Source organism: Lynx rufus, unplaced genomic scaffold (genome assembly GCF_022079265.1).
Source record: "Lynx rufus isolate CCGP_SWC_20201006 ecotype Redwood Valley unplaced genomic scaffold, mLynRuf1.p SCAF_16, whole genome shotgun sequence".
Classification (NCBI taxonomy): domain Eukaryota; kingdom Metazoa; phylum Chordata; class Mammalia; order Carnivora; family Felidae; genus Lynx; species Lynx rufus.
In genome coordinates, this window is record NW_025814830.1 from 40940245 (window position 1) to 40966899 (window position 26655).

A 26655-nucleotide genomic window follows, 5' to 3' on the forward strand; every position below is an offset into this window, starting at 1 on the left:
TTTAGTTGGCAGTCACCATCCTGTAGGATGTTTCTCCGGCAACGTACCTGAAGTAGTTTGGAAATACTGTAGTTTTGAGCGTCAGAAGAAAAAGATGATGTCAAGAGGTGATTCTTAGAAGAGGGCTAATGTGGTACCATCGGTGCTAAAAATAGCCAAGACATTAACACCGTTTGTGCAGTAATCATCAGATAATTTTCCATGAAACAAACACTTTATGACCATCTAAGTTTAGCACAGAGACCGATGTGAGAGGCAGTTCAGCCTTCTTTGACAGCATATTCGCGAATATGGGCTTTAGCTCTTAAAAATACGTGGCAGTTATGTAAGAGATGTATGCTACCCTTGCCCTTTTTTTTTCCTTTTTTTTTTTTTAAGTCATTCAGCATAAAAAGTGCTTAATGCTTTTTGTGTTTTTCAGATTCTCTGAAGTTACACCCATCACAGAATTTTCATAGAGCTGGACTATTGGAAGGTCAGCAAAGTGCCATTTTAAAAGCATATTGTGTGAGTATGCAAAGGCTTTCTCTGAAATGGAGTTTAAATGAGAAAGTGTGAAACTTTGCAAACTCACACAATGTAGTTTTCTCTTAAAGAGCCTGATCCTTCTTTTAGAGCAGCTGAATGTTTCAGTGGATTTTGTTGCTGTGTTTGATGTGCTTGTTAGCTTATTGTATCTGCTTTGAGAAGCCTTGAAAAAACTCCCACAAAATCGTTAAAAATTATGTGTTGGGTGTTCTACTTTAGAATTCCAGGTCTTAATTCTAGCTTCTTAGAAACAAACTGAATATGAAAAGGCTCAAACATTAAGATCATGAATATAACTAAGAATGACACCAAACACATACTTAGTTTGAAAATTCAGAATTTAGAACTTTTATATGCTGAGCATTTCAAAACGGTATGTTAATTATTTGTTACAAAAGCATTGATGTCATTACTGTTGTATTACTTTTAAGGATAAGGAAAGCCAAGTGACAGACATGATGAATGAACTACGCTTAGAAAAAAAGGGTTTGAGAAAGTTCTGGAAATGTTAATAGAAGGTGTAGAATTTAAACAGCTGACAATTACTTTAGAAAACTTTGTTATTTTAGCATTTTAAGACAAAAAAAGACTCTTTGTATTTTGTAATTTTTTAAAATATATTTTTTAAAGTTTATTTTTTTTAGTAATCTCTACACTCAGTGTGGGGCTCAAACTCATGACCCCCTAGATCAAGAGTTACATGCTCTTTGGACTGAGCCAGCCGGGCACCCCAGTGTTTTGTAGTTTTTGAAGGGGCTTTACATATATCCTCTTGGAATTTTCTAATCCTGCAATTGGACAGCAAGGATATTAATTTCCCCATTGTAGAGATGAGTAACCTGAGGTTGAAATTAAGAGACTTGGGGGTGGGGGGGGGGAAGTCACATGATAGCAGAAACAATGCCTTTTGTGTTTTAGCTAGAGTTCTTTACCCAAAGCCAAGCTGCCACTGTAAAATATATTTGTGACCAGTAACTTAAACATTTTGTGGTCAACTTAAAAAATGCCCTAAATATTTAAGTTTGATTTCAGTTGAGATGTTTGAGATGTTTACTTCTCATAGTGGCGGGGGGGGGGGGGGGGGAGTGGGTTTTGTAATTGAGCTTAAGTTTGAATACATAACAGTTTAGTTGCTTATTAGCTTTGTGACCTTGGGCAGGTGATTTCACCTCTCTAAACTTTACTATTCTTTCTATAAAAATAGATACAAGCTCTTAAATTTAGTGACGTAAGGTGTATGAAAATGCCTAGTTTAGTGTCTGGCTTAATAAATTTTTTGTTGTTGTTTTTTTTTGTTTTTTTTTTTGTTGTTGTTTAGTATTAGCTAAATTGTTTCAACTATAATTTAGAGCATATAAAATATTCGCTAATTATTGATTATATTTATACTTATCAGAAACTCATTGATATATATTAGTATAAAGATCAACTACAACTTGAGGTGAGGAATTTTATAAGTGTTTCTTAGTGAAGCAGATTTCTGTTTTTTATTCATATTGTTCAGTTTGTGCCATGCTGTAGATTCATATTTGTCTATACAAATGTATCCATTTTCTGGGCAGCAGACCAGAGAGTATCATAATCATAGAGATTATTGGGCAGGAGAGAGATATGAAAAAAAAAGGGTGTTAGTTATTTCAGCAAATAATTTTAACAAGTTGATGGAACTGCAGCCAGTCATTTAATATGTATATTTACATGTATGTGCTTAAATATTTTCATTAATTTCTTATTTTGGTTGAGAGGATATTCAGTTTTTTAAAAATAAGACCATCCTTTTACAGATTATATATACATTGTAAAATGTATAAATATCAAGTATCCTTTTATGTCTTTGATACAGGGAATCCTAAGAAAGTTGTTTGGTTGTGGAATGAAAGTGAAGTATTTAATCTCTGCACCCTACTTCTCTTTTAACCATTTATTATGGGCATTTTAAGTAAAGAGAATAAAATGATGGACCCCCAAATACCTATTACTAAGTTTTAACAATCATCAATACATGTCTAGTCTTATTTCTTTTATCTTCTCCCAAACTATTATTTTATTTTATTTTTAAAGTTCATTTATTTTGAGAGAGTGTGCACGAATGGGAGAGGGGCAGAGAGAGAGAGGGAGAGAGAGAGAATCCTAAGCAGGCTCCGCACTGGCAGTGCAGAGCCCAACAATGTGAGCCTTGAACTCACAAACCATGAGATCATGACCTGAGCCGAAACCAAGAGTCAGATGCTTAACCAATTGAGCCACCCATTTGCCCCAAGCTATATTATTTTAAAACAAATATCAGACATCTATTATTTCATATATAAATACTTCTGTATTGTAGTGATATTTCTTATATTAATTTTTAAAATACCCTACTTTATTCCAGGAAATACTTATTTTGATTTATTTCAGCAAAGTCTGTCCTCTCTCCTGCCCTTTCCTTAAGATAAAGTATGATTGGAGGCTACTGCTTCTAGTATGTAGTGTACCTTGCAATCTGTGTTAAAATTGTAAGTCATGCATCAGATTTGGGTTCAAATCCTTGTTTCAGTACTTATGCATGACCTCAGCTTAGTTATTTAATCTCATTGTGCTTTAATTTTCTCATCTTCAGATGGAGGCAATCATAGTGTCTTCATTGTGGGTTACTGAAGATTATTTAAGGCAAAATCACGTGTAAAGCATTTAACCTAGCACATAGTAAATGCACAATAAATGTTAGCTAAATTAAAAATTTAATACAACATCCACTTATATGGCTTTTACTGTGTGCCAAGAACTTTATAAGTGTGAACTCACTGAACTCTCATAACAACCCTTTGAGATGGTTGTTATTCCATTTTATAGATGAGGGAGCTAAAGTGTAGGGAGGTTTAGTAACTTACCCAGAGTCACACAGCTGGTACATTGTAGCCAAGATTCCAACACAGGTATTGTCACTATAGTCTGTGCTGTTAACTACTATACTGTACTGACTCCCTATGTTATATAATATGAAGTACTTTCTGGTATTATGTGTGTATACTTTCTATCAGTGGTCTAGATATCCATTTAATAGTGAAGTCAGCCCAGAGTGAGGAGAATTTAATTACTATCATACATTTGTTAAATTTTTTATAGAACATGTTTTTTCCAAATTTAAGTTCTCTCTTTAGGAAAACAAGGTTAGAAAATTTATAGCTGAATATTACTGAACTTGAAAAATAGCTTCAAAATCTCTTTACCATTTTAATTAAGTTTGCTTTTATCCTACATATTGATGCTGGTCCTTCTTGCTACTATACATATTTTTTTTTAAAGAATAGGGAATTAGTTTTTTTTTTAATTGAGATATAGTTGACATAAAACACCATATTAATTTCAGTTTCACAAGGTAATGATTTATTATTTGTATATATTGGGAAGTGACCACCACAATAAGTCTAGTTAACATTGGTCACCATATTTAGTTCTCCTACTACCTTTTTACTCAATGTGATGGCCTGACAATGAGAAAAGAGTGTAGGTATCTAATTGAATAATACATAGCCATAAATAATGTTTCTGATGACCCCATAATTACATGAGAAACTCTTAATAAAATAAGTAAATAAAAGAAATATTGTTGCAATTATATTAAAAATAACTCCCATAGGGGCGCCTGGGTGGCGCAGTCGGTTAAGCGTCCGACTTCAGCCAGGTCACGATCTCGCGGTCCGTGGGTTCGAGCCCCGCGTCAGGCTCTGGGCTGATGGCTCAGAGCCTGGAGCCTGTTTCTGATTCTGTGTCTCCCTCTCTCTCTGCCCCTCCCCCGTTCATGTTCTGTCTCTCTCTGTCCCAAAAATAAATAAAAAACGTTGAAAAAAAAAATTTAAAAAAATAAAAATAACTCCCATAGAAACTCCTTTACAGGGCCACATGGGTTGCTCAGTGGGTTAAGCGTTTGACTCTTGATTTCGGCTCAGATCGTGATCTCACCATCCTGAGATCATGTCCCAGGTCTGGCTCTGCGCTGACATCACGGAGCCTGCTTGGGATTTTCTGTCTCACAATAAATAAATAAACTTAAAAAAAAGTCCTGTGCAAAAGTATGTACTGTAATATTTTACTCTTTAATTCTATTTTTGCATTTTCTCTGCCTTCTTTAAGGAAGATAGTTTATATATATTGAAAAAATAAAATGGTTTACAAATATGAAGGCTAGGAGTCTTCTTGAGTACCTGGAGAAAAGATTCACTACAGAGAAAATGTTATCATTTCTTATACTTTTCTGTATTGAAAAATACTGATTTGGGCATATATTGTTTGCTATAGAAAAAATTGAGATAAAAATTAAACTAAATGAAAGTAAATGAATATGATTAAGAGGTCATTCTGGAAATACAGAGATGTAAGATAAGATAGTATAAAATCAGATAAAGTAGGAAAAATAATAGAAGTGAGTTGGAAAAAATAGAGTAATAAAAACAATGGATTAAAATTTTAAAATGTGTTTACAAGCAGGAGTTACAAGATTACATGATGGATAAAATTAAGTAACTGGTTAAATAAGAGCTAAATACCAATGTGAGGTGATCGTAGTATGAATTTAATATTTGAAACTGGAAGATTTTTATTTTTTATATTTATTTTAACAATGAGGGACAATAAACTATTTTTTCTTAACCGCTGTCAAATTATTTGATATAGTACCAGGCATAATGATACTTTATAGTTCACAAAATGAAAATCCTAAAAATAGTAGCAGTGTTTTGCTGACTTTATGGAATATTTCTGAATTGCCATTGAGCCCAATTTATTTCTCTTCCTAGAGCTGATAGTTCATAAGATAGTTAAGCCATTACTTCTTAAATGATGAAATGTATGAAGGTATCTTATTAGAAATGATAATCTTCATTAGAAATGAAGAGATCTTACTAGAAATTAGAAAAAAATTAGATTTTTTTGAAAATATTTAAAATTAAAAATAACCTATTGGATTCTTTTCTTGTTTAGTATCTATTAATCTCTATGCATTATTACCTAGTACACAAAAAATATCATTATGGAAATAATTATGAAAATGAAGTTCAAACATGATAAAAGTTACACACCTAGTTCCTTCTAACTTCTTAGTTCTAGGATCCATCTTTCTCTGATTTTCCTACCATTTGTTTTTGTGTCTTTCTAAACTCTGTTTTTGTAATTTTCATTCAGTACTAGAATTCTGTTGCTTATTACAGTAAGAGGATAGAAATTCATAATTAAATGGTTCTTGGCTTGCTCTTAACTCACCCTTGACTGTAGTATAATTATTCCAGGAGTTCCCTAAAACTTGAAACTGATAGTACAGAGAAACATTTCTTACTGTGATTAATATTATATATAAAAAATAGTCACTTTATATTAGAAAAAGTTGACTCAGATTATATTTTCTGTAAAATAATAGAGAATTAGAAAAAAATAAAAGATCATATTAATCCAAGACATTATTGGGCCTGCTTGTTTAGTGAGAGAAGACAGTCCTGTTAGTTCTAAGGTATAAGACACTCTTCAGTAGAAATGTTGCTTATTATCTTATGTTACTGTCTTGTTGCAAAGACTTTATTTCAAGTTACATAAAAGAGATTCGTGTGACTTTTATTTGCTGTTGTCTTAATAAAAATCAAGGTTAAAAAAAAACTAACAGTATGTAATGCATTAAATATAAACATGTCCTTGAATGAAAATGTAGACATTTTCTTTATGGATGAACTACAGATAATGATTTTAGCTTCTAAATATAAATAAAACCTGGTGTTGTGATAAAGGATCTATATTTCTGATAATTTGAATGAAAGATATGCTATATGGAAATTTTCAGTTACTTTTATTCTTTTTTTTAACTTAAAAAATTTTTTTGACGTGTATTTATTTTTGAGAGATAGAGACAAGCACGAGCAGGGAAGGGGCAGAGAGAGAGAGGGAGACAGAATCTGAAGCAGGCTCCAGGCTCCGAGCTGTCAGCACAGAGCCCAACGCAGGGCTCCAACCCACAAACCGTGAGATCATGACCTGAGCTGAAGTTGGGTGCTCAAATGACTGAGCCACCCTGGTGCCCCTCTTTTATTTGTTATTATTATTATTTTTTTAATTATTAAAAACATTTTTTTTAATGTTTATTTATTTTTGAGAGAGACAGAGTGCAAGTGAGGGATGGGCAGAGAGAAAGACACAGAATCCCAAGCAGCTCCAGGCCCTGAGCTGTCAGCGCAGAACCTTATGCAGGGCTCAAACCCATGAACCGTGGGATCATGACCTGAGCTGAAGTCAGACACCCAACCAACTGAGCCACCCAGGCACCACCCCTATTTACTCTTAATAGCTATTGAAAAAATTAAAGTTTTTTCTTGCTTTTTTTTTTTTTTTAAATATTGACAGATGATGATAATTATGGCTGGTCAGTCATGAATGTTTTATTCATTTCTTTCCCATTTAGAAATGGTATGATGAGACTTTTAGTAAATTTGATATTTTATTTATTTATTTATTTATTTATTGGTATTGTTTTTGAAGGTGAGGCAAGAACAGAAAAGTTTCTAAGAGTGACCTAAGTTGTTGTTGATTACTCTTGTCATTATAAATATAGGGTTTTTTGGTTTTTTTGTTTAGTTTTAGTTTTAAAAAATTTCCTTAAAGTAATATTTATAGGACATGTTAAAAGAAAGTGTTGGTAAAGAAAGATTAATAAATTCAATATTAGTAATAATTGAATACATTTTTCAGCTATTTGTATGTGCCAGAATTTTATAGATATTTTTCACATTAGTCCTCAGAAAAATCCTATGAGATCATATCAGTATTCGTATTTCATAAATGAGCAAACTGAGGTACAGAGGGATTCACTAATTTTTCTAGCGTCACATAGCTAATCGAAGAGGCTGGAATTTGAAACTTGGCTATTTTACCACAGAGTATTGAGCTTATCATGAGTTTCTTTAATATAAACATTTGATAATTGGTGTTTACACTTTGGGCCCTACTAAAATTACACCACTGTTCAGATGGTGTAAAAAGAGTGGTTTGTGTAGGATTCTTTACCTAAACAGTTCCCATAAAAGAAGAGAGACAGTCTATAAGCCACACATAAAAACCAGTTAAGAATATGATGATGACCCTTTTGGGGAATATTTTAACACATAAAATTAGCAAATCATTGCCTGGCTTTGGTGAGTGTCTTTAAGATGTAGCTGAAGCACATCACTGGTTGAGCCACCTCTGTTTTGACAGATGATGATACTCAGAAATGAAAAGCGGGGGAAGAGTAAGCAAACTATCCCCTCAGGAGAATTACTTAAGAGATGGAGGATGCCATGCGACTCTTGGTATCTTTGGCAGTAGTTTATGGAAGCATGGAATCGTTGCACCTTTTTCTGCTGATGTGTCTCAGAGCCTAACTAAATTTGAAAGGAGATGAGCAACAGGAAAAACAGTACTAATAGTGCTTCAGGAGTTAATTCATTGTTAATGAACTTCCTGAAAATTCTGTGTTAGCCATTAGAAAAATATGGATTTTCATTCTAGTTTGGCCTTGAGACCCTGTGAAAAATCGTGCAAGCGTTCCTTTTCTTCAGTAGAGACATTAATGTCAGTTTTGCTTACCTCAGAGTTAAGAGGAAGAACAACTGACACTATGTTAGAGGACCAAACTATGAAATGTTGTATGAGTATTGGTATTTTGCATAGGGCCTATTAATTGACTTTGGTGGTTTTTCCACTGGCCCCCCCTTTTTTTTTTTTGGTCTTTTATTCATGTCTCCCATTTTCTCAGGGTACTCTACATTTTACTTGTTGGCTCTGTGGTTACTACTTGTATCTTTTCTCTCTTTCTCTTCTCTTTTAATAACAAACCATTTTTATATAGAGATACAGAGATTCACCAGTTTTGAGCATCCCAGGGGTTTTAAACAAGTTATACATTTGTGTAATTACTGCAGATAGGATACAGAACATTTCAGTCTATCTCTTGCTCTTTTATAATCAGTTCTGCCCACTCTGGCCCCTCAGGCAACTACTAATCTGTTTTTCCTTAAAATAGATTAGTTTTGCCATTTTTAGAAGTTTATATAAATGGATTTATACACCGTATATTCTTTTCTCTTTAACTTCTGTTTAACCACCATAACGTTCTTAAAGGAAGAGCTATTTTTTTTTAAGGGCATAAAAGTAATGAAATTTTTTATTCTCTTAAACATTCTTGTATTCTATACTGTAGCCAAGTGCAGTTTTTTAGGGATGACTTTTGATATTTATGCACAAGTCTAAGTTACTTAGTCATAATATTTGTATTTATTCATTCACTCAAAATGAATTTACACCTAGATTCTAGCCACATGTAGTTTACAGCTTAGTAGAAGAGATTGTATGTGAATAAACAGTGATAACAGTATTTTAAAGGGTTTCATAATTCAGTCTAGATTGGAGAATGAAATTAATATGTTTGACTTTTAACTTTTATTTGCTAATAGGGCAATACTTTTGTGCACCTTATACCAGAGTATATGGTTTGCCCCTATACTTAATAATTGTAATTGAACTTTAGAACTTTAAAATTTTTTGGTAAAGTAGTTTAAGTCTTGAGAGGGTAACATAGCTGAAGAGTGTGTAGGGAGTATGTACTTATTTACTCTGATTGTTTCTGTAGGTTAATTGTAAAGGTCAAAACAGATTATGAGCTTTCTATCCCTGATAAGTGAGTCTGCCTTGTGCTTAACTGTATTGTAAGTACTAATTTGTAATAAAATTCAAATTTGCCCAGTAATCATATATACTATATACCATACTGCTAGTTTGGACCTTAGGTATTAAAATACTTTTTTTTTTTTTTTAACGTTTATTCATTTTTGAGAGACAGAAACAGAGCACAAGCAGGGGAGGGCCAGAGAGAGAGGGAGACACAGAATCTGAAGCAGGCTCCAAGCTCTGAGCCGTCAGCACAGATTGGAGCTTTTCAGAGTACATGATGGGTGCATCATTTCACATTTTCAGCAGCAATGTGTGAGAGTTCTGATTTCTCCATATCCTTGTCAACACTTAATAGTATCTCTTTTTTATTATAGACATCTTTATGGTTTTGATTTCCATTTCCCTATTGACTAATACTGTTGAGTATCTTTCCATGTGTTTATTGGCCGTTAGTATGTCTTCATTGGAAAAATGTGTATTCAAGGATTTTGCCATTTTTAAATTGAATTACTTGTCTTATTGTTGAGTTGTAAGAATTCCTTATATATTCTGTACGCAAGTCCCTTATCAAATAGGTGATTTACAGAAATTTTCTCCCATTCTGTGGGTTGTCTTCACTTTTGTGATGGTATCTTTTAATGCACTATCATTTTAAATTTTGCTTAAGTCTATTTTATCTTTTGTTGTTGTTGCTCATGGTTTGTATCATATTTAAGAAACTGTTGGCTAACTTAGTGTCACAAAGACACCTATATTTTCTTTTGAGAGTGTTATAGTTTTGGCTTTCATATTTTGATCTTTGATCCACTTTGAGTTAATTTATTTTTGGTGTCTCAATTCTTTTTCATTTCTTATGTTAGTACTGTTCTGTCTTGATTATGTAGCTTTGAAATAAATCTTGAAATTGAGAAGGGTGAGTCTTCCAATTTTGTTCTTCTTTTACGGGATTATTTTGGCTATTCAGAGTTCCTTGAATTTCCATTGAGTTTTAAGATTAGCTTCTCAACCTCTGCAAAAGAGTGAGCTGTGGTTTTAATACAGATTGTATTGAATCTATTTTGAAGAGTGTTGTTTGTGGAATATTGCCATCTTAATAATATTAAACCTTCCTGTCTAGGACCATGGGATTTTTTTCCCTTTTATTTAGATCTTTAATTTCTTTCAGTAGTGTCTTGTAGTTTTCAGAGTATACGTTTTACACATCTTTTTAAACATTTATGTTTACATATTCTTTTTAATCATTGTTTTTAAGTGTTAGCAAAATTACAGAAATAATTTGAGGAATGGTCTCTTAAAACTTAGGAGAACTTTAGTATTGAAGTACTAGATTATACATATAGTCAGAAAAAAACCAAACTGTGGTAAAATAATTGTAAAATATTGTAAAAATTAAAGCTGCCATAAAATTAAAGCTGCAATAAACCATAAAGAACATCTAGTAAAGTCCAGTTTTGTTTAAAAAGTTGTACTGGGTGGTAATTTTCTCAAGGATAGCAACTATACCTTGCATTCTCATAGCATCTGGCACAAGTGCTTTATAATCTAAAAGGTGCTCGATAAATATTGAAGAATGAATGAATACCATATCCAGAAAAGAAGGAAGGCATGATATTGAAAGTCTGAGAAGATTATGTTCTAGTTATATAAAACCTTGTGGAAAGCTTCAATTGAAATAACAGTTGCATTAAAATTACAACAGATCAAAAACTAGGCCTTTAAAGAATCAGAGCTATTTAAAGACAAAAATTTAGATAATAAAGATGAAAATGGAGGTAAATTTGTTCTCTAAACCTAGAATACTCAAATAAGAAAGTTTTCTTGAAACTTGAATGTAACAATGTTAAGGCAAAATGTATGACTATGTAATAGTTCTCTTAGGAGAACTTTTACATGTTACAACTGAAAATAAATAGGATCTAGAATGGTTAGTTAAATTAATACATAATAAGATGACCATCGTGGTTAATTAATTGAGAAAGCTGGAGATGTGAATTTAATTTTATGGTATAGAAAATATTTAGTGCCTTTATCAGAAAATGTAATTTTTGCCAACAGAACTTTTTTCTCTGTGCTTGGGATAGTTATATTTTGGGTGGTGAGTCTTAGGAAAAAAGGTTTTTTAAAATTCTGTGCCCCACAGAACAGAATAACCAGGAAAGATGATGTGATTTTATAGAACTGAAAGAAGACGTTTTTATTCAGCATCAGTTCTGCATAACTTAGCTTTTTCAAGCATAGTTTTCCTGGGAATTCAGTAGAGTGAAGTGGGGTATGTGTATGGGTGTGTGTGAAGATCATTTCTGTTAAACCCTGGTCTTCAACAACTATTCAGTCTTCTCATTTTTAACTGTCATTTACTAGGATCAAACTTCACTTTAAGTATATAAGTGAATGAGAAATAAGCCTTAACAATCTTTTTTATAGACAGATTTTAAAAACTGTGTGTGTATATCTTTCATGTGTAGAAACACTGCTTAAAATTTTTTTTTAGCCTTTAATTTCTGCAGGGTCTTAGGAGGGATATAGCATCTAAGACAACGATTTGGGACTACCATACTTGTATTATTTATTTCATTGGTATAATACCACTAATTTTGGAATAAGTGTGTTAAGAGTTAAGGATACTTTTTAAACACTTTTTTTTCTTTTTAATGTTTATGTTTGAGAAAGAGCGAGTGCGCACAAGTGGGGAATGATTATTGGGAATGATTATAACAATAAGTTTACTTAATATCCATCACCACATGTAGTTACAATTTTTTTCCTTGTGATGAGACTTTTTTACTCTCTTAGCAACTTTCAAATATACAATACGGTATTGGCAACTATAGCCACCCTGATGTACATTATATCCCTAGAACTTACTTGTCTTCTAAACTGGAATTTTGTACCATTGATCAGCTTTACCTATTCCCCCCACCACTTGCCACTTCTGGAAACAATCAGTCTCTTTTCTGTAGTTCTCTGTACCTCTGAGTTCAGGGTTTTTGTTTTATATTATTTTCTTTTGTTTTAGATAACACATATAAGTGAGATCATACAGCATTTGTCTTTCTCTGTCTTATTTCACCTAGCTTAATGTTCTCAAGTTCCATTCACGTCACATACAGCAGGATTTCCTTCTTTTTTATGGCTCAGTAATATTCCTGTTCATGTGTGTATCACATTTTCTTTACTCATGTAAAATATCCTATTGATGGACACTTAAGTTGTTTCCACGTCTTGACTATTGTATGTAATGTTTCGGTGAACATGGGGGTGCAGGTATCTTTTCAAGATAGTGATTTCATTTTCTTTGGATAAATACCCAGAAATGAAATTGCTGGATCATATGGTAGTTTTATTTTTAATTTTTAATTTTTTGAGGAACCTTCATACTGGTTTACATAGTGGCTGCCCGATTGACATCTTTTTAAGTATAGAAATTGATTCTATTTGAATAAAAATGTGTTCTTTGTTTTTTTTTAATGTTTATTTATTTTTGAGAGAGAGGATGAGCACAGGAGGTACAGAGAGAGAGGGAGAGAGAATCCCAAATAGGCTCCTTACAGTCAGCGCAGAGCCTGACACAGGGCTCAGACTCACAAACGAACCGTGAGATCATGACCTGAGCTGATATAGAGTCCGACGCTTAACCAACTGACTGAGCCACCCAGGTGCCCCAAAAATGTGTTCTTTTTTTTTTTTTTTTTTTAATTTTTTTTCAACGTTTTTTATTTATTTTTGGGACAGAGAGAGACAGAGCATGAACGGGGGAGGGGCAGAGAGAGAGGGAGACACAGAATCGGAAACAGGCTCCAGGCTCCGAGCCATCAGCCCAGAGCCTGACGCGGGGCTCGAACTCACGGACCGCGAGATCGTGACCTGGCTGAAGTCGGAGGCTTAACCGACTGCGCCACCCAGGCGCCCCCCAAAAATGTGTTCTTTAAGAGAAACACTTAAGTGGTTGGCTATACATGAATACAGTATGAAGAGAGTCTCCTCCATTTTATTGATTAGAACAATTATTTGTCTATATAATATATAATGTTATATGATATAATAGCAGAATACTGCTTGTGCTATTATACATATTTTTTTTAAGTTATATGTAAGAACATACTGACTTTGGGGCACCTGGGTGGTTCAGTCAGTTAAGTGTCGGATTTCGGCTCAGGTCATGATCTCACAGTTCATGAATTGAGCCCTACATTGGGCTGTGCGCTGACAGTGGAGATCCTGCTTTTAGATCCTCTGTCTCCCTCTCTCTCTGCCCCTCCCCAACTCATATGTGCTCTCTTTCTCTCAAAAATGAGTAAATATTTTTAAAAAAAGAACATACTGACTTTAATATCTTTTCCATAATTATTGGTAAATGTATAGATTTTTGTAAATGTTTATTTGTTTTTGAGAGAGAGAAAAAGAGTGCAAGCACGTACATGCACACTGGTTGGGGATGGATAGAGAGAAAGAAGGAGACAGAGGAGCCGAAGTGGGCTCTGTGCTGACAGCACAGAGCCCGATGCAGGCTCAAACTCTTGAACTGTGAGATCATGACCCAGCCAAAGTCAGACACGTAACCGACTGAGTCACCCAGATGCCCCCATGTAAATGTTTTAATGTAAAAACACTGATACAATAAAAATACAAAAGCAATGATACAATAATAAAAATATATGCAATATCAATAAACATATGAAAAGTTTTTCAGCATCATTGGTCACTAGGGAAATGCAAATTTAAAGCACAGTGAGATAATACTTTCTACCCATTAGGATGGCTATAATCAAAAAGACAGGTGTGGCAAGCTGGTGGACAAATCACTTTGTATACTGCTAGTGGAAGTGTAAAATGGTACAGCCACTTTAGAAAATAATCTGGTAATTGCTCAAAAAATTAAACATAGGGTACCATATAATCTAGTAATCTCACTTCTAGATAGATACCCAACAGAAATTAAAACTTCTGTAAATACACAAAAACTTGTACATAATAGCAGCATTATTCTTAATAGCCAAAATGTGGAAACAGCCTAGATGTACATCAACTGATGAATGGGTGGATAAAATGTACATCCATTCAATGGAGTAATATTTGGCATAAAAAAAAATGAATTACTGGTACATACTACAACATGGATGAATCTTAAAAACATGCTAAGTAAAGGAAGCCAGTCACAAAAGACCACATATTGTATGATTCCATTTATATGAAATGTACAGAATAGCCAGATCTATAGGGGCAGAAGGTAGATTAGTGGTTCCTTGGGTGAAGTGGGAGTTGAGGATAGGGATGACAGTAAAAGGTTTGGGGGTTCTTTTGGAAGAGTGATAAAAATGTTCTAAAATTTATTGTGGTGATAGTTGCACAACATTTTTGACTATACTAAAAACCAAGTGTCCATCAACAGATGAATGGATAAATAAAATATGGTCTTATGCAGATAACGGAATATTATTCACCTTAAAAAGGAATGACATTCTAATACATTTTACAATGTGGATGAAAACATATGTTAAATGAAATAAGCCAGGTACAAAAAGGACAAATATTGTAGGATTTCTTGAAGTATCTAGAATAGACATAGAAAGTAGAATAGTGGTCACTAGGGACTATGGTGAGAGGGCATTGGAGAGTTATTGTCTAATGGGTACAGAATTTATATTTGAAATGATGAAAAAGTGCTGTGAAGGGGTAGTGGTGATGGTTGCACAACATCGTGAATGAACTTAAGGCCATTGAATTGTACACTTAAAAAATGCCGTGGTGGGGTGCGTGGGTTGCTCAGTCATTTGAGCATCCAACTCTTGATGTCAGCTCATGTCATGATCCTAGGGTCATGGGATTGAGCCCCACATCAGGCTCTTGGCTGAGCACAGACCCTGCTTAAGATTTTCTCTCTCTCTCCCTCTGCCCCTCTCCCTGGCTCTTGCATATGTGCGCATGCACTGTTTCTCTCTCTCTCTCATTCTCTCTCTCTAAAAAAAAAAAAAAAAAAAAGCAGTGGTAAATTTTATGTTATGTATATTTTACCACAAAAATATATTAAAACAGAAGAAAGTAATTTTTTTTAAATTAAAGTTTATTTATTTTGAATGAGCAAACACAAGCAGGGGAGGGGAAGAGGGAGAGGGAGAGAGAGAATCCCAAGCAGGCTCTGTGCTGATAGTACAGAGCCTGATGCAGGGCTCAGACTCATGAACCATGAGATCATGACATGAGCCAAAACCAAGAGTCAGATGCTTAGCCACCTAAAAAGTAATTTTAAGAGTCTAATATACACTGACTTTTTTGGTGAAGTTACTGACAGAGGTAATTATGCGGTAGTACATTGAAAAGAGACTGTCCCATTTAACAGAGTATATTTTAGTTATCTAAATCATATATGGTTTTCTTTCTTGTGTTTTCATATGTGAATTTCTCTTGCTTTCTGTAGGGGACCCATAATCTTTAACTTTAAATGTGAATGGGATGACCTAGACATCACTGAGTGTGCTGCATCTTGAATGCTCAAACCCAAAATTTTGATGAGCCAGTCTAGACTACAGATGACTTTGTGAAAAATTCATGGAGTAGACACATTAAGCTCGTTTAGAGTGGAATTTTTTTTTTTTACTATTAATATGCATAGTTGATTCATTTTGTTGATTTCTGGAAAGCAAATGTTTATATTTAATAGTAGCAAGTGGATTGCAGTTTTCCAATAAATGTCACAGAATTGTGGCAGTGAGCCAGGAAGAAGAAAAGCTGCATTAGTGAAGTTGAGACACACTTCTGTAGTTATGGTAACCGTAAACCGTACTAAGTCTCAAAAAGGTATTCTCTTTGTGTTGGTACGATTAATTAGACATTAGTAGGGGTTAATGAGGATTCTGCATAACTGCTTGATTAAATATAGGTGTAATTGTATTCATCAGAGGGCCTGGGTAAGAGGCATTGTTGGGTGGTTTAGTATTTTTTGGGGTGAGCATTAAAGTGCTTAATTTCCTTTTCTTTAATTTGCTTTGTTATGGTCTTCCACTACAAAAATACTTTCTATTTAGAAATGTTTTCTTATTGCCATACTTCAGGTTTTAATTTGAGAATAAATGAGAAAATATGAACATCATTCAATTTAGTAAATTAACCTTGACTAGTATTTGTATGTTTACTAATAAATGCATATTACTCTGTGCACAAGTAGATTTTATGAATAAATAATGTTTTAAGCATAAATTAGGCACTTTGGGGCCCTTTCTGACTCTTGATTTCGGTTCAGGTCATGATCTCGCAGTTCATGGAGTCCTGCATCAGGTCCCATGCTGACAGCTCTGACAGCACATAGCCTGCTTGGGATTCTCTTTCCTCCTCTCTCTGCCCCTACCCAGCTCATGCTCTTCTCTCTCTCACGCTTTGTCTCTCAAAATAAAGAAGTAAACTTTAAAAAATAAGTAAACATATCTTTAAAAAAAAACAAAAAAATAAATTAGGCACTCTGGTAATTCATAATAATTGTTGTAAAATGATTGGTGCTTTTATAAGTAAGAATTTCTTGATGGATACCATGACTTACCGGTAGTCTAATATTTCCCCTAATTATAGAAACTAACTCCAAAGAAAATTTGAGATTAGGTCTTTTTTTTTTTAACGTTTATTTATTTTTGAGACAGAGACAGAGCATGAACAGGGGAGGGGCAGAGAGAGAGGGAGACACAGAATCTGAAACAGGCTCCAGGCTCTGAGCGGTCAGCACAGAGCCTGACGCGGGGCTCGATCTCACGTACTGTGAGATCATGACCTGAGCCAAAGTCGGATGCTTAACCGACCGAGCCACCCAGGTGCCCCAAGATTAGGTCTTTAATCAGGGTTGAATATACTCATTTGATAGAATTATAATGGGCTGCTTGAGGTGGCAAGCTTCTGGAGGGAGGTGCCATCCAATTCTAAAAATAGAAAGGTAAACTAAAACTGAAAGATAAATTTGTGTTCTCACCATACTTGTTTGCTTGTTTGTGTGTAAATACAAAAGTGCATTTTCCCTTAAATTTATATGTGTTTTGCTCTCTTATGCCTTTATACTAAGAAGTCTTTCTTCAACTTGTTGGGCCTCTTCAGAAACATCAGTTGTCAACCAGCATATGGAAGCCAGTTGTATTTTGATACATTCCAAATCAAATGGACTTAGAAGTGAAATTTAGCAGTCTTTTTATTGTATGAGCAAAATGAAACAAAAAGTGAGCCATGAGAAGTAAACTCTTTTGAAAAAATCATTTTAGGTTGGACCCTATGGTATTTGTCCGGAAGAGAGAACCTATCCATCTGCAAATGCCAAATTAGAGAGAAATTGGTAGAGAAAAGGTACTGGTCCTTCTTGCATTAAGAACTATTTGTATATTCACCATCTAGTTCTTGAACAAAAGTAGACCAGAACATTATATGGAAGGTCCATCTCAGTGTGTTGGATCTTTCCTTTTCCTTCTTTCTTTTTAGCAGGACAATGTTCATCTACTTGACTACTAATTGTGTTTTGCAGAGATAATGGATTGTAGTAAACATAGCTCTTTATAAAGGGACTGGATGGTGCGTTCTGTGAGAAAAATACCATATTATGGTTTTTTTCGTGCTAGTAGCACATCCACATTTGAATTGCAAAAAAATCCTTAAATATACATAAAACTCAGTACAGAAATTCAGAGGATACCATTTAATAAAAATAAGAGTAAAAAAGGTTTTATCAGTTAAAATAGCTAGGAATAGACAGTACAAAGCAATATCCCTAATTTTGGTTATTTAAAATTGAATAGAAACTGCAGGTTGCAGAGTCTGTACTTCAAGATGATTCAGATCACTCCTTTGAGTCTTCAGGGTAAGGTTCTTGAATTCCAGTCCCAGAAATTAAAAGAGAAGTGTCTGCCTTCCTCCCTTCCCTCCTTCCTTGCTTGCTTCCTTCCTTTCTCTTTCTATCTCTGAGCAGCAAGAAGCTATTTTCTTTGATACTTTATTTTGTTCCTTTGTTTTCTTGTATCCCTTTTCTGTATATTTGTCTTCCATCATAGGTGATTCTTTGACAACCCAGGTATCTAAAATCTCCTTACTTTGGCTTTTGTACATCTTCTCAGTACAGATTTTAATGAGTGCTAAGTGTCAGGTGACTAGATATGACTATTCCAAATGAACCAATGAATTGGCAAATCTTGTTTTAGGCAATTAGGCTATGGTATACAAAGGAAGCAAAATGGTTTTCTAATAAGTTTAGGTTTGAGCATTTATTTAAAAAACCGTTAGGCAAAGTTTAGGATTTCTCAGAGATAGGTATTTCACAGTACAGACCAGTACTATTTCTTTGTATTGTAAAAATAAAACTCAGTTGAATTTCAGTTTGTAAATATCGGAAACTTGTCATTCACAGTTACTTTGTCTCAGGTTAGAAGATCATAAGGAGAAAATAAATTCTAAAGTGATATAGACAACATCATATTTTAATTTGTTAAGTTGTATTCTGTATCTTTTCCGGGCTTTTTTCTCCCTTAGCCTGACAGGATAAGAAGGTTTGTCCCACTTATGTCCCACTGAGTCTCTTGTTGCCTCAAAGGTGAGTTGTTTTCTAACAACTTACTTCAGTAATTACACACTTTTGCCTTATTTAATTTCTCCACAGAAATTATGGGTCACACAGAAATTATGTTGTGGGACCCTATTCTCTGCTTTATAGCAGATCTAATTCCAAGGTCTAATGCCCAACTACGTAGGAACTTTAATATCTCACTTCATGGGGCCAGTGTTCTTGTTTAAGAGCAATAGTCTTCTGCTCTGACCATATAGAATTTTGAAACATTAAGACAATTTGAAAAAAATTTTTTTGTATGTTTACCATACTGTCTCCCATGATGTTATGTTAACATGGAGATGACAGTGCGTGTAAACATGTGCGTGTAAAGACTGTCTGGCTTCAGGTTCTGATTATGTTGTTCCCTAGGTGTGTGACAGCTTGGACAAGTTTATTGACCTCTGTGCCTCAGTTTTCTCATCTGTAAAACGCTGTCGATAACAGAGTTTTCATCATAGGGTTGCAAGAATTAAATGAGTTAATGTGAGTAAAGTGTTTAGAGTCATACCTAGCATAAACTACATAAGTTGTTGTTATGATTATGGGAATATAGTTGCTGCATAAGCTACATAAGTTGTTATGATTATGGGAATATAGTTGCTACATTATCTCTTTTTTTAAAGGATAAAAACCATACTTTTATTCTAAGATCATTATTAGTACCCAAGAAAAAGTGGAAAACATCACATTTCATGTTGCCATCCAGTTTTTTCCAGCACCATTTGTTGAAGAGACTGTCTTTTTTCCAGTGAATATTCTTTCCTGCTTTGTCAAAGATTAGTTGACCATATGGTCATGGGTCCATTTCTGCATTTTCTGCTCTGTTCCATTGGTCTATGTGTCTGTGTTTCTGCTAGTACCATACTATTATAATGACTACAGCTTTGTAATACAACTTGAAGTCTGAAATAGTGATGCCTCCAGTTTTGTTTTTTTCTTTTTCAGGATTGCTTTGACTATTAGGGGTCTTTCGTAGTTTCATACAAATTTTAGGATTGTTTGTTCTAGCTCTGCAAAAAAGGCTGGTGGTATTTTGATAAGGATTTCATTAAATGTATAGATTGCTACGGGTAGTATAAACATTTTAACAGTGTTCTTCCAATCCATGAGCATGGAATGCTTTTCCATTTCTTTGTGTCATCTTCAATTTCTTTCATAAGCGTTCTATAGCTTTCAGAGTGCAGATCTTTTACCTCTTTAGTTAGGTTTATTTCTAAGTATCTTAATGATTTTGGTGCAATTACAAATGGATCAATTCCTTGATTTCTTTTACTGCTGCTTTGTTATTGGTGTATAGAAATGGAAACAGTTCTGCACATTGATTTTATATCCTGCACCTCTTCTGAATTCATGTATTAGTTCTCGCAATTTTTTGGTGGAGGCTTTCAGGTTTTCTACATAGAGTATCATGCTGTTGGCAAGTAGTGAAAGTTTGGCTTCTTCCCTGCCAGTTTCGATGCCTTTTATTTCTTTTTGTTGTCTGATTGCTGAGGCTAAGACTTCTAGTACTGTGTTAAATAGTAATGGTGAATAGTGGACATCCTTGTCTTGTCCCTGACTGTAGGGGAAAGGCTCTCAGTTTCTCCCCATTGAGGATGATATTAGCTGTGGGTCTTTTGTATATGGCCTTTATGATGTTGAGGTATGTTCCATCTAGCCCTAGTTTGTTGAGAGTTTTTATCAACAATGGATGCTATATTTTGTCAAATGCTTTTTCTATATCTATTCGCAGGATCATTTGGTTCTTATCTGTTCTTTTATTAATGTGGTATATCACACTGATTGGCAAATATTGAACCAGGCCTGCAGCCCAGGAATAAATCCCACTTGATCATGATGAATAATTCTTTTAATGTCCTATTGAATTCAATTTGCTAGTATTATATTCAGGATTTTTGCATCCATGTTCATTAGGGATATTGACCTGTGATTCTTTTTAGTGCGGTCTTTTTGTCTAGTTTTGGAATCAAGGGAGTGCTGGCTTCATAGAATGAGTTTGGAAGTTTTCCTTCCATTTCTATTTTTTGGAACCGTTTGGGAAGAATAGTTATTAACTCTTCTTTAAATGTCAGGTAGAATTCCTCTGGGAAGCCATCTGGCCCAGGACTCTTGTTTGTTGGGAGATTTTTGATTACTGATTCAATTTCTTTGCTGGTTATGGGTGTGCTCAAATTTTCTATTTCTTCCTGAAAATATCACATTTTATTCATTTAAAAAAAATTTTTTTTTATTTTGAGAGAGAGAGAATGAGCAAGGGAGGGGCAGAGAGAGAGAGAGAGAGACAGAGCCAGCCCAACGTGGTGCTCAGTCTCACGACCCTGAGATCTTGACTTGAGCTGAGACCCAAGAGTTGGACACTCAACCAAATGAACCACCCAGGCATCCCAACATCACATTTTAAATACAGCAGAATAAGTATTATTTTGAGTCATTTTGGCATTCTCTGTGTGTGGCTGTTTTCCTTTGGGTGGTATCTTGATTTATCTGATTGTAGACATACTAACAGTGCCAAAGTTTCTTTGGGTTAGAAAACAATTTTTGCCAGTACCATAGCAACTAATACTTCCAACCATCTCTTCTTTACTAACGATTGTATTATCTAAGGTGTCTGGTTTTCAAGGCTTAGTTTTCTTATTCTGAGTGAATTATATGAAGTAGAAAAGCTTTAGATAGTTATAGGCTGGCCATCGGGGAAAAATTACTTCCTGTTACATATTATTTGCAATTCAGTTCATTTAGAGGTACCTGTTTGATAGTGAGAGAAAGTACAGAATTTATAGTCAGGAAACATGTATTTAAATAATCAGTTTTACATTTTGCTAGTCTTATTTAATTTAATCCTTTCATCCTCATTTCCTCTTTATCTAACAGGGTTATTATGAAGTTACATGAAATAATGTTTTTCATTATGCTGGTACTTAAAAACATTTGAATGTGAATGTCTAATTTGCTCTAGATATTTTGAGAAAAAGTTGAGTATATATATTTGAAGAAAAATTAATTTTTTTAGGACAAGTCATTCTTTTTGGGTGCTTAAGATATTTTTAGAAAGTTCTCAAAAATTGAAAGCTTACTTTTTTCAAATTATAATAAAATTATACTTTTTAATGCTTATTACACAAAGAACTAGGCTCTTGTAAAAGTATAAGTCATATAAAGTAGAAAAGGAAAATAATATGTACTCCTATCACACAGAGGTAATCACTGTTCATATTTTGATGTACAGTATCTCATTCTGTACTTATCTGTCTGTTCTGTGTGTGTATGGACATTTTATATTTGTTTTTTCTAAAATAGGATCATATGAACTTTGTAACCTGCTCTTTTCTCTTAATATATTTTGAATACCACTCTAGGTTAATAAATGGAGTGTAACTTAGCTTTATTTTTTATTGTGACAACTCTAGACAATATAAAAATATAAAGAATAAAGTAAAACTCACAAAAAATTTCATCTCTCCTAGATAGCCACTATTATGTTTTGATACATATACATATTTTTTACATAAGTGAGATTATTTTCGTTAGGTTTTATACAGCTGTAGCGCGCTTCCCTCACTCAAGAATATATTTTCTATGGTCCAAATAGATCTGTGTCTTTATTTTTAATGGCTACATTATATTTCATGATATGGTTGTGTCATCCTATGTGTTTTCAGTTTTTTCTATCAAAACTTGGAAGCTATGGTTCAGGAATGTTGAAGATGAGTGGTTAGGATCAATATGATAGAAAAACTCTAAGGACAGGGTAAAGGAATTCTTCAAAACAAAATCTCATGTTTTTCTTAAAGTTGTACCCCATTGGTCTTTTTCTTTTTCATTTGGTACTTTTCCCTGCTAATGCTGCCTTATGTTTAATCTGTTAGAATTAAAATACACACACAGACACTCCTTGAATTTTTAAAAATGCGAAAGTACAAAACAAGGATAAATCGCATGAAAGTGTGCTGTTTCTTGATATAACCACTATTAATATGTTGGTGATTATTCTTTCAGACATCTATGTATGTGTACAAATCGACATATTCATGTATTTCTGCATAAATTGGATTATACAATCATGTTTTCTTATCTGCTTATAGATATTATTAAATAGAGATCTGTTTTGCTATTACTGCAGAATATTCTATAGTTTAAATAACAGAATATACTTATATCAGCCAATCCTTTGATCATGGGCTATTTTCCTTTTTAACTGTTACAAACATCACTGCAATGAACATAGTAAGTAGTGCATACATTTTTTTTTCTGTACTGTTATGGATATTTCCTGTAAATAATAATAGCTCATACTTAATGTAGTATCTTCACTATGGTGAACAGTGTTCTAAGCACCTAAATTTGTCTTTTATTTATAAATTTATTTTGCTGTTAAATTTCAAGGAGAATCCTTCAGACTTGCGTCTTTTAGCTTTATCTAGAGAATGCAGTAACTAAATAAGACTACCTACATGTAATTGAGTAAGACCATACTCAAACCATCCTGTAATATATAGTGTTGTGGTTAAGTGCTTAGGCTTTGGAGCCAGAACAGATCTATATTCAAAAATCCTTGCTCTGCTACTTACTTTGGTTGTAGAACTCCAAACTTCACCTTTCCAGTTTTTTTAAATGAAAGGCATTTAAGGCATAAGACCATTTTTGCAATGGGAGGATTTTTAAACTAAGATGAAATAATAATTATTTCCTTCAGGGTACAACTTAAAATTATTTCCTTTTCTAGGTTAAGGAAAGGTAGAGAAATTTTGGTTATCATCTATTTAATTTTTTGAGAGAGGGAGACACAGAATCCGAAGCTGGCTCCAGGCTCCGAGCTGTCAGCACAGAGCCCGATGCAGAGCTCGAACTCACAAACCACGAGATCATGACTTGAGCCAAAGTCTGATGCGTAACTGACTGAGCCACCCGGGTGCCTCAGTTATCATCTTTTGTTTAATAAGTGTTCATTAATGGGGCACCTGGGTGGCTCAGTCGGTTGAGCGTCTGACTTCGGCTCAGGTCATGATCTCACGGTTTGAGTTTGAGCCGCGCATCAGGCTCTGTGCTGACAGCTCTGAGCCTGGAGTTTGCTTTGGATTCTGTGTCTCCCTTTCTCTCTGCCCTTCCCCCACTTCTGCTCTGTCTCTCAAAAATAAATAAACATTTAAAAAAAAATAAGTGTTCATTAATGAAATCTGTGCTATTCTTATAAATCATATTCAAAAAATAGTTAATGCAGGGAAGTGCCCATGATGGATGTTAAATTAAAAAAAAAAAGAAGATAGAGGGATGCCTCGGTGGCTCAGTCAATTAAGCGACTGGCTCTTGATTTTCTCTCAGGTCATGATCTCATAGTTCATGAGATCAAGTAGGTTCATGAGGTCAAGTATTGGGCTCTGCTGACAGTGCAGAGCCCGCTTGGGATTCTGTCTCTGCCTCTCTTTCTTTGTTCCTCCCCTACTTGTGCATGCACAGCTCTCTCTCAAAATAAATAAATAAACTTAAAAAAAATTAAATAGGGGTGCCTGGGTGGCTCAGTGGGTTAAGTGTCCGACCTTGGCTCAGGTCATGGCCTCACAGTTCTTGAGTTCAAGCCCTGTATCAGTCTCATTGTTGTCAGCACAGAGCCCACTTTGGATCTTCTGTCCCCCTCTCTGCCCCTCCCCCCCAAAATTAAAATAATCATTAAAATTTTTTTAATTAAAAAAATTAGATACAAAGTAATGATCCAAGTTTTATTTTAAAAAATAAGACTAGTAGGAAATAAAATGTTAGAATGATGATCTCTGAGAATTGGGATTTGAAATGACTTTATTTTCTCTTTTATACTTAAAAAAAATTGTTTTAATGTTTATTTTTGAGAGAGACAGAGAGTGAGTGGGGAGGGGCAGAGAGAGAGGGAGACACAGAATCCAAAGCAGGCTCCAGGCTCTGAGCTGTCAGCACAGAGCCAGACACAGGGCTCAAACTCAGAACCGCAAGATCAGGACCTGAGCTGAAGTCAGATGCTTAACCTAACTGAGCCACCCAGGTGCTCCTTTTCTCTTTTATATTAAAAAAAAAAAATGTTTCTGGGGGTGCCTGGGTGGCTCAGTCAGTTGAGTGTCCAACTTGTTTAATAGGAAGTGTTTGGGTACTACATCCTTATTTCACCCTCTGGAAGATTAGGTACTTATCAGCCCTTGACTATCATATGCTGTTTCTTTCTTATTAAATTTGCCTCTGGATAGGGATCAAGAAAATTATAATTTTGATGATTGTTGCAGAAAGTTGAGACCACCATTAAAGTCTTTAAGCCATTGCAAAGTTTCTCAGGAAAGACTTTTGTCGGCTTCTCCTCCCATTTCATAAAAAGACCTCAATCACATAACTCCCAAGTGTCGAGGTTGAAGACTCGGATGCCAGCAAGACTCAGAGTGTAATGCAAATCAGTGAAATTGGCTGAATGGTACTTACAGTAACTGGAAAGCACACTAAAAGAGGCAGCTCCAGTTTTCCTTATGGGAATATATACTTAATGTTGCCAGATCTTCTGATTTGTCAAGAGGAGCCAGAAATCTAGATTTTTATGTAAAATTCCATTATTAAACGTTGACAGCTAGTTCGAAATGTTTTAGAACACTGTGCAGGCCAAATATATCTGGAGTCCAGATATGTCTTATAGAAGATGCAAGACCTGCAGAAAGAAAAGCTTTGTATTTTTAAGTGAAATTAGAGTTATCTTGAAATGAGCATGAGGTATTCACCTGATTGCCTTGGGAATAAAATAAATAATGCTCATGGAATATGTCAGTAATACTTCTTCATTGCATACCCTTTTGGGAGTAGGAATTATGACTTTTATTATTGTTAGTAACTCCAATTAATACTTCCACTCAGTGGTTCCTGGTAACTTCTCAGTGACTGCATGTAATTTAAGCCAAGTGGCTTCATCCGTAACAGAGTTTATAGGGTTGTGGTAGTGACAATCACAAATTATAACCAGTTTACATGTAAATTTTTGGCACATTTTAAGTTGGGAGATTTTAGGTTGGGGGAGCAGCCGCAGTACTGTGTTGCTAATATGTTTTTAGCTCTTGTTTACCCTAGCATCTGTGTTTTTAGGCTTACTAGGAAAATAGTAATTATTCCTATATTTTTTACTTTGTTTCTTACCTACAAAGTGAACTAATGTAAGTTGAACTTGACTGTTTTCACTTTTATTTTTTATTTAAAAAGTTTTTTTTTTAATTTTTTAAGTTTATTTATGTATTTTGAGAGAGAGACAGAGAGAGTGAGCAGGGGAGGGGCAGAGAGAGGTGGGAAAAGAGAGAATACTGACCAGGCCCTGCAGTGTCAGCGTGGAGCCTGATGTGGGACTCGAACTCATGAACCATGAGATCATGACCTGAGCCGAAGTCGGACACTTAATCAACTGAGCCACCCAGGACCCCCTTCCCCAATTTTTAAAAAATGTTTGTTTATTTTTGAGAGAGAGACAGTGCAAGTGGGAGAGGGGCAAAGAGAGAGGGAGACACGACATCCGAAGCAGTCTCCGCTGTGAGCTATCAGCACAGAGCCTGATGTGGGGCTGGAACTCACGAACTGCGAGATCACACATGGCCTGAGCTTAACTGGACGCTTAACTAGCTGAGCCACCCAGGTGCCCCTCATTTTTGTTTTTTAAAGATGCTGGCCATATCATATGATATTTCTTTCTTGTGAGTCGTTTGTATGAACTTTGAATTCTGTTTCTTGCATGCATCCATCTATCCATTCATTCAGTAAGCATTATCTTGACCTTTTCAAAGATGCTAAGGCCCTGCATAACCTACTCTGCCATACCCACTAACCATATCTCATTGTAGCAAGGAGAATGTCTTGGTTACTGTGTTTTAGTCACACTGTGCACCATTTGGTTACTCAGACATGCCATG

The 26655-nt window shown here is 34.6% G+C and overlaps 1 protein-coding gene across 5 annotated transcripts in view; it reads left to right on the forward strand.

Annotated features, from left to right (window-relative positions):
- NFAT5 (nuclear factor of activated T cells 5) overlaps positions 1-26655 on the forward strand; it is a 122069-nt gene that overhangs the window by 1745 nt on the left and 93669 nt on the right. For 3 of the 5 annotated variants that reach the window (XM_047078672.1, XM_047078673.1, XM_047078671.1), the window contains exon 2: positions 422-475. The exons of the other annotated variants lie outside the window; for them this stretch is intronic. In XM_047078672.1, coding sequence (XP_046934628.1) covers positions 422-475 — 54 coding nt within the window. The remainder of the gene's footprint in view (positions 1-421; positions 476-26655) is intronic. 5 annotated transcript variants of the gene reach the window in all.